This window comes from Zingiber officinale, chromosome 11B (genome assembly GCF_018446385.1).
Source record: "Zingiber officinale cultivar Zhangliang chromosome 11B, Zo_v1.1, whole genome shotgun sequence".
Lineage (NCBI taxonomy): Eukaryota > Viridiplantae > Streptophyta > Magnoliopsida > Zingiberales > Zingiberaceae > Zingiber > Zingiber officinale.
This window is the reverse complement of record NC_056007.1, coordinates 44,405,034-44,419,214: the sequence shown is the minus strand read 5'-3', so window position 1 is coordinate 44,419,214 and position 14,181 is coordinate 44,405,034. Positions and strand designations below refer to the sequence as shown.

At 37.5% G+C, this 14,181-nt stretch overlaps 1 protein-coding gene across 1 annotated transcript; it reads right to left on the bottom strand.

Annotated features, from left to right (window-relative positions):
• Positions 1–12,313: 12,313 nt before the first annotated feature.
• LOC122033895 lies at positions 12,314–13,034 on the bottom strand. The gene is made up of 5 exons (XM_042593045.1): positions 12,968–13,034; positions 12,822–12,883; positions 12,650–12,739; positions 12,488–12,568; positions 12,314–12,343 (listed from the first exon to the last, which is right to left on the bottom strand). Exons 1-5 carry the CDS (start codon positions 13,032–13,034, stop codon positions 12,314–12,316), a joined length of 330 nt encoding a protein of 109 aa, XP_042448979.1.
• Between the last annotated feature and the right edge of the window lie 1,147 nt (positions 13,035–14,181).

Below are 14,181 nucleotides of genomic sequence, written 5' to 3'. Positions count from 1 at the left end.
GAGACACCAGATGTTTACTTGGTTACAACCGGGGAGGTTGTTAATCCAAGGAAGATGTCACAATAGAATATATCCTTCAGGCGGAGTAGCCTCTTACAACAATGAAAACATAAAAAGAAAGAAGCTAATCTAGAGATTGAGCATACAAGTGTTTGAATTACAATTTCTGAGTTGTTGAAAAGTTTCTAGACCATGGATGTATTTATAGCCTTGGTTGGGGCGCCCTGGGGGGATAAAATTTTATTCCCCAACGTTTAGATCATGATTGACACGATCTGGTCAATAAGTCAACTTCGGGCGCCCGGAAGGGTTCCGGGTGCCCCAGAGGGTTCCAGGCGCCCTAACTGGGAAAGTCCACCCCGTTAACATTTTCAGCCTGGGTCTTCTGCTCCGGCTCCGTTCACCTCAAACTGAGTCTTCCGCTCGCTTGGGTGATCTCTGCCGTCTGGAATAGGGCTCACCCGAACCCAACTTCCGATCTTCTCGAGCAGGTTTTCACTCCAGTTTCTCGTCCCTCGGAATCACCGCGTGCTTCTTTCTCGTCCGCCAGCGTACTCATCCACAGTCTTCATCCCTCTTTCGGACCCCATGCTGACCTTCTCGCTAGCTGCGTCTCTTGCTCCTTGAGCAGTCTTCCGCTCCAGCTTCTCGTCCCTCGGAACCACCGCCCGCTTCCTTCTTCTCCGCTGGTGTACTCTTTCACAGCACCTCAGACTCACCGTGTGCTGTCCTTCTCACTAGCTGTATCTTCTGCTTGACTACCTGTGCTCCTAAGCTCCTGCACACTTAGATACAAGGTTAAAAACACACAGGTCCTAACTTAACTTGTTGATCATACCAAAACAACCTTGGTGTTCCAACATAATGTGCCTTGAGACAACACTTGGAACGCATGGAAATCAGATTCAATCAAATCCTCGACAGATTAGAGAGACAAGATGCAGTAATTACTAAATTGCAAAATAGCGAAGTTGATAGAGGTCCTACATGAAGTTCAAGGCGAGATAACCGTGAAGACAACAATGATGATGATGACATTTCTGAGGACATTGACGATAGAGCTTCTAATGGCAGATCTGGTGGTATCAAAATTGGTGGTAGAAGGGGAAGAATGAGTGATTATGTTGATAGAAACTTGGGAAATATCAAAATGAAGATTCCTTCTTTTCAAGGCAAAAGTGATCCAGACACATATTTGGAGTAGGAAAAGAAAGTGAAATTAGTATTTGATTGTCACAACTACTCTGAAGAGAAGAATGTAAAACTTGTTGCTGTCGAATTTATTCATTATGCTATTATTTGGTGGGATCAAGTTATTCTAAGCAGGAGAAGAAACAACGAGAGACCCATTGGCACTTGGGAAGAGATGAAATCAATTATGAGAAAGAGGTTCATTCCATCACATTACTATCGAGATTTGTACCAATGGCTACAAAGTCTAACCCAAGGATCCAAGACCGTGGAGGAATACCACAAAGAGATGGAGATTGCCATGATTCGAGCCAATGTGGAGGAGGACCGAGAAGCAACCATGGCAAGATTTTTACAAGGTTTGAATTCAAAAATTACAAATATAGTAGAGTTGCAACATTATGTGGAGCTGAAAGATATGGTGCATATGTCCATGAAAGTTGAAAGTCAACTCAAAAGGAAGTGTTCAATCAAGCATGGTCAAAGTTCTAATTCATCCAATTGGAAATCTAGTTGGAACAAAAGAGATGATAAAGTTGCATCAAAGAGTAAGACCGAGTTTTTGAAGAATAAAGATGCTAATTCTCCATTGGTTAAAGGTAAAGAACCTATCCAATCTTCAAGAAATAGAGATATTAAATGCTTTAAGTGTTTGGGAAGAGGACATATTGCTTCACAATGTCCAAACAAAAGAAGTATGCTTTTGAAAGAAAATGATGATATTGAACTGAGAGTGAGTCCGAAAATGCCTTGCCACCATTGATGGAAAGTGATGTAGAAGAGTATGTCGTTGAAGGTGAAGCCCTTGTCACTAAGCATGCTCTAAATGTGCAAGTGAAGGAAGAAGATGAAGAACAAGGAGACAACATATTTCATATACGTTGCCACATCAAAGACAAGGTATATAGTATGATTATAGATGGGGGAAGTTGCACTAATGTGGCTAGTACTATCTTCATTGAGAAATTATGCTTACCTACCACTAAGCATCCTAGACCTTATAAACTACAATGGTTGAATGATTGCGGAGAAGTTAAGGTCAATAAGCAAGTGTTGGTTTCATTATCCATTGGTAGGTATCATGATGATGTTGTTCTTTGTAATGTAGTACCAATGCATGCAAGTTATCTGCTTTTAGGTAGACCATGGAAATTTGATAGGAGGGTCATGCATGATGGGTTCACAAATAAATATTCTTTTAAGATGCATGGTAAACTTGTGACTCTTGTACCATTAACTCCTAAGCAAGTATATGAAGATCAATTGAGAATAAAAAATGAGAGTAAAAAAAGAAAAGATTGTGAGAGTAAAAAAAATGAAAACGAGGAGTGTGGAAAAAGAAAAAGTGTGGATGAGAGGAGTGAAAAAAAGAATGAAAAAGAGAAAAAAATCAAGAGCAAGGGAGTCAAGAGCTTTTATGCAAAAGAAAGAGAGGTTCAGAGAGTTTTTTTATTCTCAACAGCCGATGATTGTACTTTTGAACAAGGAGACTTATTTCAACACAAACAATCATAACCCTTCTTTGCCTAGTGTTGTTAAATCTCTTTTGCAGAAATTTGATGATGTCTTTCCGGAAGAAGTTCCTGATGGATTTCCGCCACTTAGGGGAATAGTGCACTAGATTGACTTTATCCTAGGAGTAGTCATTCCTAATCGACCAACCTATAGGAGCAATACTATGGAGATAAAGGAGATTCAAAAGCAAGTTGAAGAGTTGATGAGAAGAGGGTATGTTTGAGAAAGTTTGAGTCCTTGTGCAGTTCCTGTTTGTTTGTGCCTAAGAGGGATGGAACCTGGAGAATATGCATTGCTTGTAGGGCTATCAACAAGATTACGATAAAGTATCTTCATCCTATTTTTAGATTAGATGATATGCTAGATGAACTACTTGGTTCTTGCATTTTCTCTAAAATTGATTTGAAGTCTGGCTATCATCAAATTTGCATGCGTGAGGGAGATGAATGGAAAATTGTTTTTAAGACTAGGTATGATTTGTATGAATGGTTAGTCATGTCATTTGGGCTAACTAATGCACCTAGTACTTTCATGAGATTAATGAACCATATTTTGCGTTCTTATATTGGGAACTTTGTTGTAGTATATTTTGATGGCATCTTGATTTATAGTAAAAATTTAGATAAGCATCTCAATCATTTACAAAATGTTCTACTTATTTTGAGAAATAAAAAATTGTATGTTAGCCTTCAAAAATGTTATTTTTGCACTAATCAGAAAGAGTTTCTTGGTTATATTGTTAGTTCTAAGGGAATAGCAGTTGATGGAGAAAAGGTTAAGGTAATATGTGAATGACCAACACCAAAAATGATAATTGAGGTACGTAGCTTTCATGGGTTGGCAAGTTTCTACATAAGGGTTGTTAAAAATTTTAATTTTATAGCTGTACCCTTGACTGAAGTTGTTAAAAAAAATATTGGGGTTCGTTTTAATTTTAATTTTATAGCAGTTAAAAATTTTTAGCTTTCAACTTACTTAAGGAGAAGCTAAGTTCGACACCATTACTTGCATTATGCTAAAACTTTTAAAATTGAGTATGATGCATCAAGAATAGGTATTCGAGCTGTGCTAATACAAGAAGTGTTAGTAATTAGCCCTAAGAGCCAATCATGAGATGATTAGGCCTTTTGGGTTACTCATTGAGTTAGACTCAAATGAACCCACTCATTGGATTGAGTCCAATCTGAATTAGATACATTGGATTAATGGGTTAGACTCAATGGGTTAGACTTATTGGGTTATTGGATTAATGGTTAATCCAATATAATAAATCCAACTCATTAAGAGGAATACAAAGAGACAAAAACCCTTGGTATTCATGGGATGAATATAAATAGGTTTTGGATTTATTTTTTCATTAGTGGGAAATGAGATGAAAAGTGTGACTTTTAGACTACCCTCTTCTTCTTCCTCCTTCCTCCATGGTCGATTCTTCAAGTTTTGGCCGAACCATTTTTCTTGCTAGCACAAGAAGATGGTTCTTCTCCGAAGGCTTCACTCGTGTGACGAACGAAGGATATGTTCGTGTGGATACCGTAGAGGCGCGGACGCTTGAACGCGCTGAGATTTGGATCCAAAGAAAAAGGTTGCTGTCGAGATTGCGAAGGGCATTCAACAAAGGTATACCTCTCATGTAAAACTTAGTATATGAATGTTTTCTCCTTCGCATGGATCTTCTGGAGAGGATCTAGTTAATTTTCCGCTATGCTTTTCGCGTGTTTAGTGTGCTAGATCCCTACAAGAAGGTCGACTCCTTGCTTATTTTAGTGAGAAACTTAGTGGAGTAGCTTTGAACTATCCAACTTATGACAAGGAGATGTATGCATTGGTGATGGCTTTAGAGACTTGGCAACATTACTTGTTGTCCAAAGAGTTTGTTATTCATAAGGATCATGAATTGTTGAAGCATTTGAAGAGTGAAAGTAAGTTGAATAGACGTCATGTAAAATGGGTAGAATTCATTGAATCATTCCCTTATGTGATCAAGTATAAACAAGGTATGCAAAACATTTTTGCTGATGCTTTGTCTCGAAGGTATACCTTGATCTCTACTTTGAACACTAAATTGTTAGGATTTAAATACATTAAATATCTATATTATAATGATCCTGACTTTGAAAATGTGTTTGAAGTTTGTAAACATGCTGCATTTGAGAAGTTTTATAGGCATGAGGGTTTCTTTTTAGAGTGAATAAGTTGTGTGTGCCTAATTGTTTATTGAGGGAATTATTAATCCAAGAATCTCATGGTGGGGGAGTAATGGGACATTTTGGAGTTAAAAAAACTCTATAAGTGTTGGTAGAGCATTTCTTTTGGTCACACATGAAATGAGATGTAGTCAAATTTTATGAAAAGTGTATTACATGTAGGCAAGCAAAATCTAGATCTTTACCTCATGGACTGTATACACCTATACCAATTCCTAGTGAACCTTGGGTTGATATTTCCATGGACTTTGTTGTAGGACTACCAAGGTCCAAATGTGGTATGAATTATATTTTTGTGGTTGTGGAAAGATTTTCTAAAATGCTCATTTTATTCCTTGTAGGAAAACAGATGATGCTAACCATATTGCTTATCTATTTTTTAGGGAGATCGTACGACTTTATGGAGTACCGAGAAGCATAGTCTTAGATCGTGATGCAAAGTTTCTAAACTACTTTTGGAAGACATTATGGGGAAAGTTAGGAACAAATCTTTTGTTTTCCACAACTTGTCATCCACAAACAGATGGACAAACTGAGGTAGTAAATTGAACTTTATCTACTCTATTGAGAGCTATCATTCAAAAGAATTTAAAAGGTTGGGAAGATTGTTTACCACATGTTGAATTTGCTTATAATAGATCTATGCATTCTACTACTAATTTTTCACCTTTTGAAGTGGTATATGGGTCCAAACCTTTAACTCCTTTAGATTTATCACCGTTGCCTATCTCTGAGCGTGCTAGTTTAGATAGTACCAGAAAAGCTGAGTTTGTGAGGCAACTGCATGAGAAAGTTCGATTGTAAATTGAAAAGAGGACTGAGCAATATGCTACGCAAGCCTACAAGGGAAGAAAGAAAGTGATCTTTGAACCCAGAGATTGGGTTTGGGTTCATATGAGGAAGGAAATATTCCCTACTAAACATCATACTAAGTTGCATCCACGAGGAGATGGTCAATTTTAAGTCATTGATCGAATCAATGATAATGCATACAAGCTTGACTTACCAGGTGAGTATAATATGAGTGCTACATTTAATGTTTCTGATCTTTCTCCTTTTGATGTAGGTGATCAAAATTCAAGGATGAATCCTTTTGAGGAGAGGGGGAATGATGGAGTAAAAGAAAGAGAACAACAAGTTGTACAACAAGCTTATGATATGGATCATGCTCAACCCACTCTAGATATTAATGATGATCCAATATACATAAATGGAGGCACAATTACAAGGGCTAAGGCTAAAAAGATGAAGGAAGCACTTAATGTGCTAATTGAAGATGTGAATGCCAAATCTACCATTAAAGAAGCACTACAACAAAAACATTGAAAGACAACGGTTAAAAACCGTTGTCGTAAGTCCTTTAAAACCGTTGTAATTGGCAGTGTTGTTAAAAGTGGGGGCTACAACAACGGTTTTAAACCATTGTCTTTGAATGAAAAGATAACAGTTTTGCAACGGTTTTAAATCGTTTTTTTGGAATGAAAAGGCAATGGTTTAAAACCGTTGTTGTTTAGAGCATTATTTTAATAACATTGCCCGTTACAATCATTTTTGGGGCTACAACAACGGATTTAACCGTTGTCTTTGAGGGTGATAGACAACAACAATGGTTTTAAACTGTTGTCTTTTAAATTATTATCTTTTAATACCAATCTATCATATTTCAATATAAATATATAATAAAGAATCATAATCACAAAAGAAAGAATATTTTTCACATCAATGTCATTCAGAATGTTACTTATACAATAATTACAATCACAAAAGAAGAAACTGTCTCATGTTTAAATAAAATTTATCTCAATACAAATAAACAAATAAGTTCCATTTACAACTAATGAACAATATCCAACTAATGAACAAGTCCCATTACAATCTTCAACTTATAGGATTTCATTGAACTCTTTTTTCTCACTTGCTAATTCTTTTATACCAACCTTTTCCAATATTATTGATCATCAGTTCCATAATAAATCCAGTCTTCCCCACACCAGCTCCATCAAAAAGTCCAATCTTTCCACCCCTTTGATAAGGCAAGAGGAGATCAACAACCTATTGATATCAAAAGAAATACACTATTATATGTATGAAAAAACTTGTTCTGAAATATGTGTTTACCATTGTGTTGTAAAAACTTAGTAGTTATATGGTAATTCCTGATATGAGCTATATAGAAAAGTCAATTAGATAATTTGGACCCATAAGTTCTTATTTTATCTTTCTAGTTTATAAGCAGTGAAAAGAGATGTTGTTCTTTCAAAGAACCGTTTGGAAAGTTGTAGCAACGACGTACCGTTGTTGGACGACGAGTGCTTCGGCTTCTGGCCACCGTCAGAGAAGTAGCAGGACGCAATGGCGAAGTTTGAGTCGCTGCAATTGTCGTGGATGTAATATATTCCAAAAATTTGTGTCTAATCGATGAATTAATGACAGTGCGTGTGCAATATACGAGTAATTAGATCTAGAGATAGAAACTGAAACTGAACAATGCAATATATATATATATATATATATATATATATATATATATATATATGTCTCTTTGCTTAGATAAGAAAGCAATATCGCTTCTTCTCTTCAACTGTTCCAATTGAATTTCTAGAAAAAAATTTGAAACTTACTCTGTTTTATCTCATTGCCAGCCGATATTGGTGAGAGCGACTAAGTTGGTCATCTTCATGAAGTAGATTTCATAAATTTAAGATTGTATTTTTGTCCTCTTTTGGACTCTGTTTTGGATTGCCTCTAGTTTTTGGATTATCATGTCTAGATTCTCCTTTATCAAGAAATAAAATCTATTTAATAATTAGGTAAAATCTAAAATAGAATAAGGAAAAAATATATCTAATATCATATGGCCTCATAAAATTTCCATAACAAGAAGAAACACCCTACAAAAATTACATCTAACATGGAATCTAATAAAATGACAGATATGGAATGTCAGATGAAACCATAATCCATAATAATAATTTGTATTTCATTTAGCAATAACATCTTCTCATATAAATATTGTTAGAGTCATAGGTTACAAGGTAGAAAGTCAGGAATAGAGAAGATTTCACAAGCCAAGCAAACATGGTGACCTCACAAGCATCTCAAAACTGTTATATACACAAAACAAATAGAGCTAATTCACATAATTAGTTTTACAGTAATGTGGTTACCAACAAATGATATATATGAAGGATCGAAAAGAATTTAGATATCTCCACAATGTTGGATCGAGAAGCGCTAGAGGGGGGGGGTGAATAGCGCTCGTGGCTATCTTGTTCGATTATCGGAATCGTAAGAACTATCGGAGTAATTAAGCAGCGGAATAAAACAAAGTAAGCACACAGAGACAGGAGGATTTTTACTTCGTTCGGAGCCTTGATCGACTCCTACTCGAAGGCCCGAGATCCTTGATCGCTTCCGGTGGGCAACAACTATAATTCGTAAAAGTTACAATCTGAATTACAATTAAAGCAATAAGTAAACTAATACCGACAACAACAGATCGAAGAGTCTGAGCTTTGGGTTGTCGACGTCGAGTAGTAGCACTTCAAGGTCGTCTCGTAGGCAGCACTTCACAAAAGAAAGCTTAGAAGATTGTTGTCCTGAAGCTGCACCTCGACCCTCTTTATATATGACATTCAGGGTGCCTGGAGTGTGACGTGGCCAACCAACCAGGATACTCCACGTGGCGAAGTCGTGCAGGGGATAAAACTTGGTCCCGGGCGCCCGGACCTCCGGGCGCCCGAATCCATCCCGAGCGCCCGGACCACCTTCTTCCAGCAGGTTCCTCACCTGCAAACAAAGGTTAGTCCGAGCAAAATACCCTGCAAGACAACATTAGAATCTGATAAAACATAGTAAAGAATAAACGACAGTCTCGGGACTGTCCGGGTCTGACTTCGGATTTCCTACCGGAAACCCTAGGTCGACCCGACGCCTACTGTTCCCTCTACGGGGAACGCGTCCTCACCTACTCCCCTCAGGAGAGATTACCTGATGCCAGTCCGGTCCTCCAGACCGACTGGACTTTCCGCCTAGGGTTATCACCCCCTAGGACCTAGGGTTACCGCCCCCTAGGGTTTTTCTCCACCTAGGGTTACCACCCCCTAGGACCTAAGGTTGCCGCCCCTTAGGGTTTTCCTCCACCTAGGGTTACCGCCCCCTAGGACCTAAGGTTACCGCCCATTAGGGTTTTCCTCCACCTAGGGTTACCGCCCCCTAGGACCTAAGGTTGCCGCCCCTTAGGGTTTTCCTCCACCTAGTGTTACCGCCCCCTAGGACCTAAGGTTGCCGCCCCTTAGGGTTTTCCTCCACCTAGGGTTACCGCCCCCTAGGACCTAAGGTTACCCCCCCTTAGGATTTTCCTTCACCTAGGGTTACCACCCCCTAGGACCTAAGGTTACCCCCCCTTAGGATTTTCCCCTGCCTAACCGCAGTTAGGACTTTCCTGAAACCTTATTTAACCATGTTAGATAACAAGGAGCCTTAACTTTGAATCCCTTTGCCATTATCAACACTGAGGTTCGATCGTCGGATGCTTACTGCACCAACACACAATTGCATGATATTGTCCACTTTGGGCCTAAACCCTCATGGTTTTATTCTTGGGCTCTCCCCAAAAGGCCTCATGCCAATGGAGATATCTTTGCTCTTATAAACCCATGATCTTTTCCATGTGTTTCCAATATGGGACTATGTTTGGAACCTTGCAACTCCAACAATCCCCCCCTCAAACAAAGGACCATAGGCTTCCCATGTCCGGTCCTCGACCCACCAGGTCTTCCTGCCCCTCGGTCCACCCGACCTACTTGGACTTCCTTGCCTAGTCGCAACTAGGACTTCCTGCCTGGTGTCTGGTCCTATTGATCCGAACATAGGAGCCCCCCACTTTCTTTTGTTCGAGGTCAATATTGTACCCACATGGCTCAATCAGACCATAAGCTCTTGTGCACAGTCGGCGGTTAAACCTTCTTGCAGTCTGGGCTCTGATACCAATTGAAGGATCGAAAAGAATTTAGATATCTCCACAATTGCATGATATTGTCCACTTTGGGCCTAAACCCTCATGGTTTTGTTCTTGGGCTCTCCCCAAAAGGCCTCATGCCAATGGAGATATCTTTGCTCTTATAAACCCATGATCTTTTCCATGTGTTTCCAATATGGGACTATGTTTGCAACCTTGCAACCCCAACAATATATGGTTGAATATCTCAAAATCTTAAAATGTTGGAAATCACTTCCTACATTTCAAAATAAGAATAATAATAAAAAAGATGTTCTACCTGGATGTCATACTCACTGAAGTTTTAATAATCATGATGTTTCCTAGGAAAATATATGTTAGGACAAGATCATGAGTCATCAGCCAGAATTGGACCTACAAATTAATTTTATGAGAAAATTGGAATGGTTTATGCATGTGCGTATCCATATAAGGCGACCAACTTTCACAGCCATGATTAAATTAATAGTATCTCACAGTAAAACATAACTTATGCATTGCAAAATAAATAAAACATATAATATGAAATGATATAACATAACCACCACATAAGAAAAATCAAGAAATAACTAAATTCAATTAATAAAAGAAGAATTCCTAACATGGTAATTATTAGGGGTGATCGCGGATCGGGTTGGTTCGGTTATCAGGATAAAAAACTATCCGGCCCTACTAGATCAGATAATACAATATCAGGACCTACATCCGGTCCTATATCCGACGGTTATTATGTATCAGATATTTGCCGGGTTGTCAGTTATCTGGATATCCGACCCTATATCTAATGAAATATAAAATATAAATATAAAACAACAAAAAATAAAAATATTTTAAAATGATAATAGACATTATTCATTACACGTTGTAGCAGCTAATTGCCAGTAGCTGCTACAATGTGTAGCAACTTATTGGCAGTAACTACTACAATGTGTAGCAACATCAATAATCTATCCGACCCTACTAGATCGGATAATGCAATATCAGGACCCTACATCTGGCCCTATATCCGGAAGATTTTTTTTCGGTTCGGTTCGGATCGGTATAAGCGGGTTGGTCGGTTTGACGGGTTGACTTCTCACCCCTAGTAATTATACCATAGCCTTAGAAAGTAGCAGTTTAACTAAAGTTAATACCTTAATTTCATTTCTTTTAACATTTTCCAGTGAATCATCTCTATAACCTGAATGCCTTCATCAACAGATAAAAATAGGAGATCTAATCCATAGTTGTGTCGACGATTCGACTGTGACATAACATATGCAAGAACAATTGACTCTGCATAGAAGAAATTTGTCATTTGTGTGAGAGGAAATTTGAAAAAAAAAATCCATCTTTGAACTATGGTAATTATAATTAACTAGAGAATGAAACTATTTACTCTTGGAACATGACAGTAAAAGTTTCCAGTAAACTCCTGTAGAAGCATTGTGTTAATAGAGAAGCTTCACCTTGTATATACAAATTCATTTTTTGTAAAAAGGGAAAAGAATAAATATGACTTGCCATTTGATACTTATTAAATGATGTAAACACAATCTTGTGACATAATAGACTAGTACACAGTTTTTCTTAGAAAATAATAGCATGCCATGATGTTATTTAAATTTCATCCAGAACTCATATACTAATCCCCTAGTACTCATACCTTCGCAGAGGATCACTCTTTGAGAAAGCCACTACTGAAAACCCCAGTGTCAAAATCAACACCATAAAGAACCTAAACAACCAAAGTCAGCATATGAGTTAGAGTTCTACCTGGCTGCAGGTTCTGGTCGAAACCAATATATGAATAAAGTTTCTAATATTAAGGTATGGAAACAACAAAGGTTCAAGGAAAGAAGAAAGTGGATACAACACATCAAAGTTGTGAAGCCAAATTGTGAAATAAATCAACAGATGAAAATGCATAATGATTATGTATGTCTGCATAGGAAATGCTGTGGCACCTCAATCTCTTCTGTTGGTCTTTCTACTATCTGCCAATATTCACCTTCAATATCATCATCGGAAGGTTCCTGCTGGCAGGACCCTAAAACAAATTTTGCACTTCTGCTAAAATATTATCTCTTGAACTCATCTGCATACATCTCAAAAGATTCCAGAGTGAAATCTGGACCAGGTACAAATCCAAACCTCTCAACATTGTTACAACAATTAGATTATGCCTTATCCTCTTCATTGGTATTCTCTGTTTTAAGGGCCTTTCTTCTTCCCCTCATAAAGATATGACTTCTGTCCAAAAAAGGAGAAACATAACCCACAATATGTTTTAACTAACCCCTCACTTATTAATTTCTAAAATGATTCATCCAAGTAACAGACCTATAGGATCATCTATCTTCCATGCACTAAAGAAAACAGAATTCCCATAAGGAGGAGTTCTCAAGATTCTAAAGAACTGCTATTTAGCATCATCTTTTGACAAGTGTTCCTGCAAGAAAGCACAAATATAAATAAGCAATAAAAGATGATGATAAATATTAGATAAAGAATATTTTTCCAAGATCTTTTTTAAGAATATATAAGTGTGTTACTTGATTTACAATCAAGTCAAAAATCAAGAAATGGTAAACACAGAAGCAGCCTTCCTAGCCACCTCTGTGATTACTGGGAATTGATTCCCATGAAAATTTGACCTTCTCTTTGCAAGAACACCCTAAACATCGATGGTCAACAACAGATTAACAAATGTACAACATAAACATCATCTAGAAAAACACAGTATACTAGTTATTACCTGTCTAATTGAAGATCTGGAATCCATGAATCCCTGTAGCACGGTGTTACCATGGGAAGGATTCCTATTCTGAAAGCCTTGGTGTTTAATCTAAAGTCAAGGAATTTTGTCATCAACTGTTTAATAATTTGAAGGAAAATAAAACTTTCCTGGCAAGAATATATTCACTCACAAGAGGCCTCAGAGGTCTTTTCCCTTTAGCAGAATTTTTCTTCGACATTTTAATAATATCATCTACAATAAATGTGTGAGTCGTATTAGGACTAAGTTATTCAGATAGAATAACTTCAGATGCAACAGAAAAAGTTCTCGGCATACCTAAGCTCATGTTCATCTTCTTCTCAGTCATTACAATTGCCTCTTTCGTTAACGCCTTTGTTGCCATCTGCAGATCCAAAACTATGAAATAAAGAAGCAATGCCCCTCCAAAATATATAATATGTAGAATCAACCATAAAAAAGAAATTACTCATCAACGAAACAATTGATAAAATGAATTAACTCAAAGAAAAAGTTGAAAGTTTCAAGTTAGGAATCTCCATGTATCAAACAACAAGAAAAGAAACTGTAACACCAAAACAAACTAGGGCCAAATGCATCGCAATAGAATCGAAGGAAAACTCACCAGATCGCAGAGAGGTTGCTGTGAAAGATTGAAAAGAGGGAGGAATTCATGAAGATCCGTCGATTTTAGCGACACGAATTCTAGGGGTCCATCTGCTACGAGTCGTGAAGGGGTGATGGGTTTAGGTCTTGGAGAGGAAAGGAGAAAAAAACATGAAGTAGGTGAAGAGATCGACGAAAATGATTATGGATTGAGAAGGTAAAGGGGGGAATGTGGCGGCAAAAAATTTCGAGGAGAGGGAAAGAAAAAACGCGGCGACAAAAAATTGCGAAGGGAAAAAACGACGATGGAAAAAAACAACTGTATTCAATAACACGTAATAGACAACGGTTTTCAAAAACCGTTGTCGTAATCTCAAAAAAATACGCACATAGACAATAGTTTTTAAAAACTGTTGTCGTAGCCTTTAAAAACTGTTGTCGTAGCCCCAAAAAAGCATAAATAAACAATGGTTTTTAAAAATCGTCATCGTAAGCTAAAAAAAATGCTAAAAGGCAACGGTTTTTGTTAAAACCGTTGTTAAAAGGAAAAAAACCAACGATTTGGCATAAAATCGTTGTCGTTTGAGTGTTGTTGAATGAAGATTTTCTTGTAGTGAAGGTTTGACCAAGAGCAAATCATCCGGCTTAGTCAACCTAATTTAAGCCTTAGATGAGCTGAATTAGCATTTAAGTATCATATCTATGCAGTATGAATATGTAGGCTCAATTTGGACTCAATTTCTACCTTTATTTGGGTTGTAATAATGCCATAAGCTTAAAATGGCTAAATAGTTTATATAGGTCTTTACTAAATGGGCTTTCTTTTGACCTTTTAGAGGTTTTTGGTCACCCTATAGCTATAAATAAATGGGGTGACGGTCACACATGTATCTTTGATATATTTTTCAATCTAAAGCATGGTGAGG

What these genes read in the sequence shown, in the direction of transcription:
- LOC122033895 (XM_042593045.1), bottom strand. Translation starts at nt 13,034, where the DNA reads ATGGCAACAAAGGCGTTAACGAAAGAGGCAATTGTAATGACTGAGAAG. An exon ending in GAAGATGAACATGAGCTTAG is followed by an intron (nt 12,884 to 12,967) that starts GTATGCCGAGAA and finishes CATTTATTGTAG; the next exon opens with ATGATATTATTAAAATGTCG. An exon ending in TGGCTAGGAAGGCTGCTTCT is followed by an intron (nt 12,344 to 12,487) that starts GTGTTTACCATT and finishes GCTTTCTTGCAG; the next exon opens with GAACACTTGTCAAAAGATGA.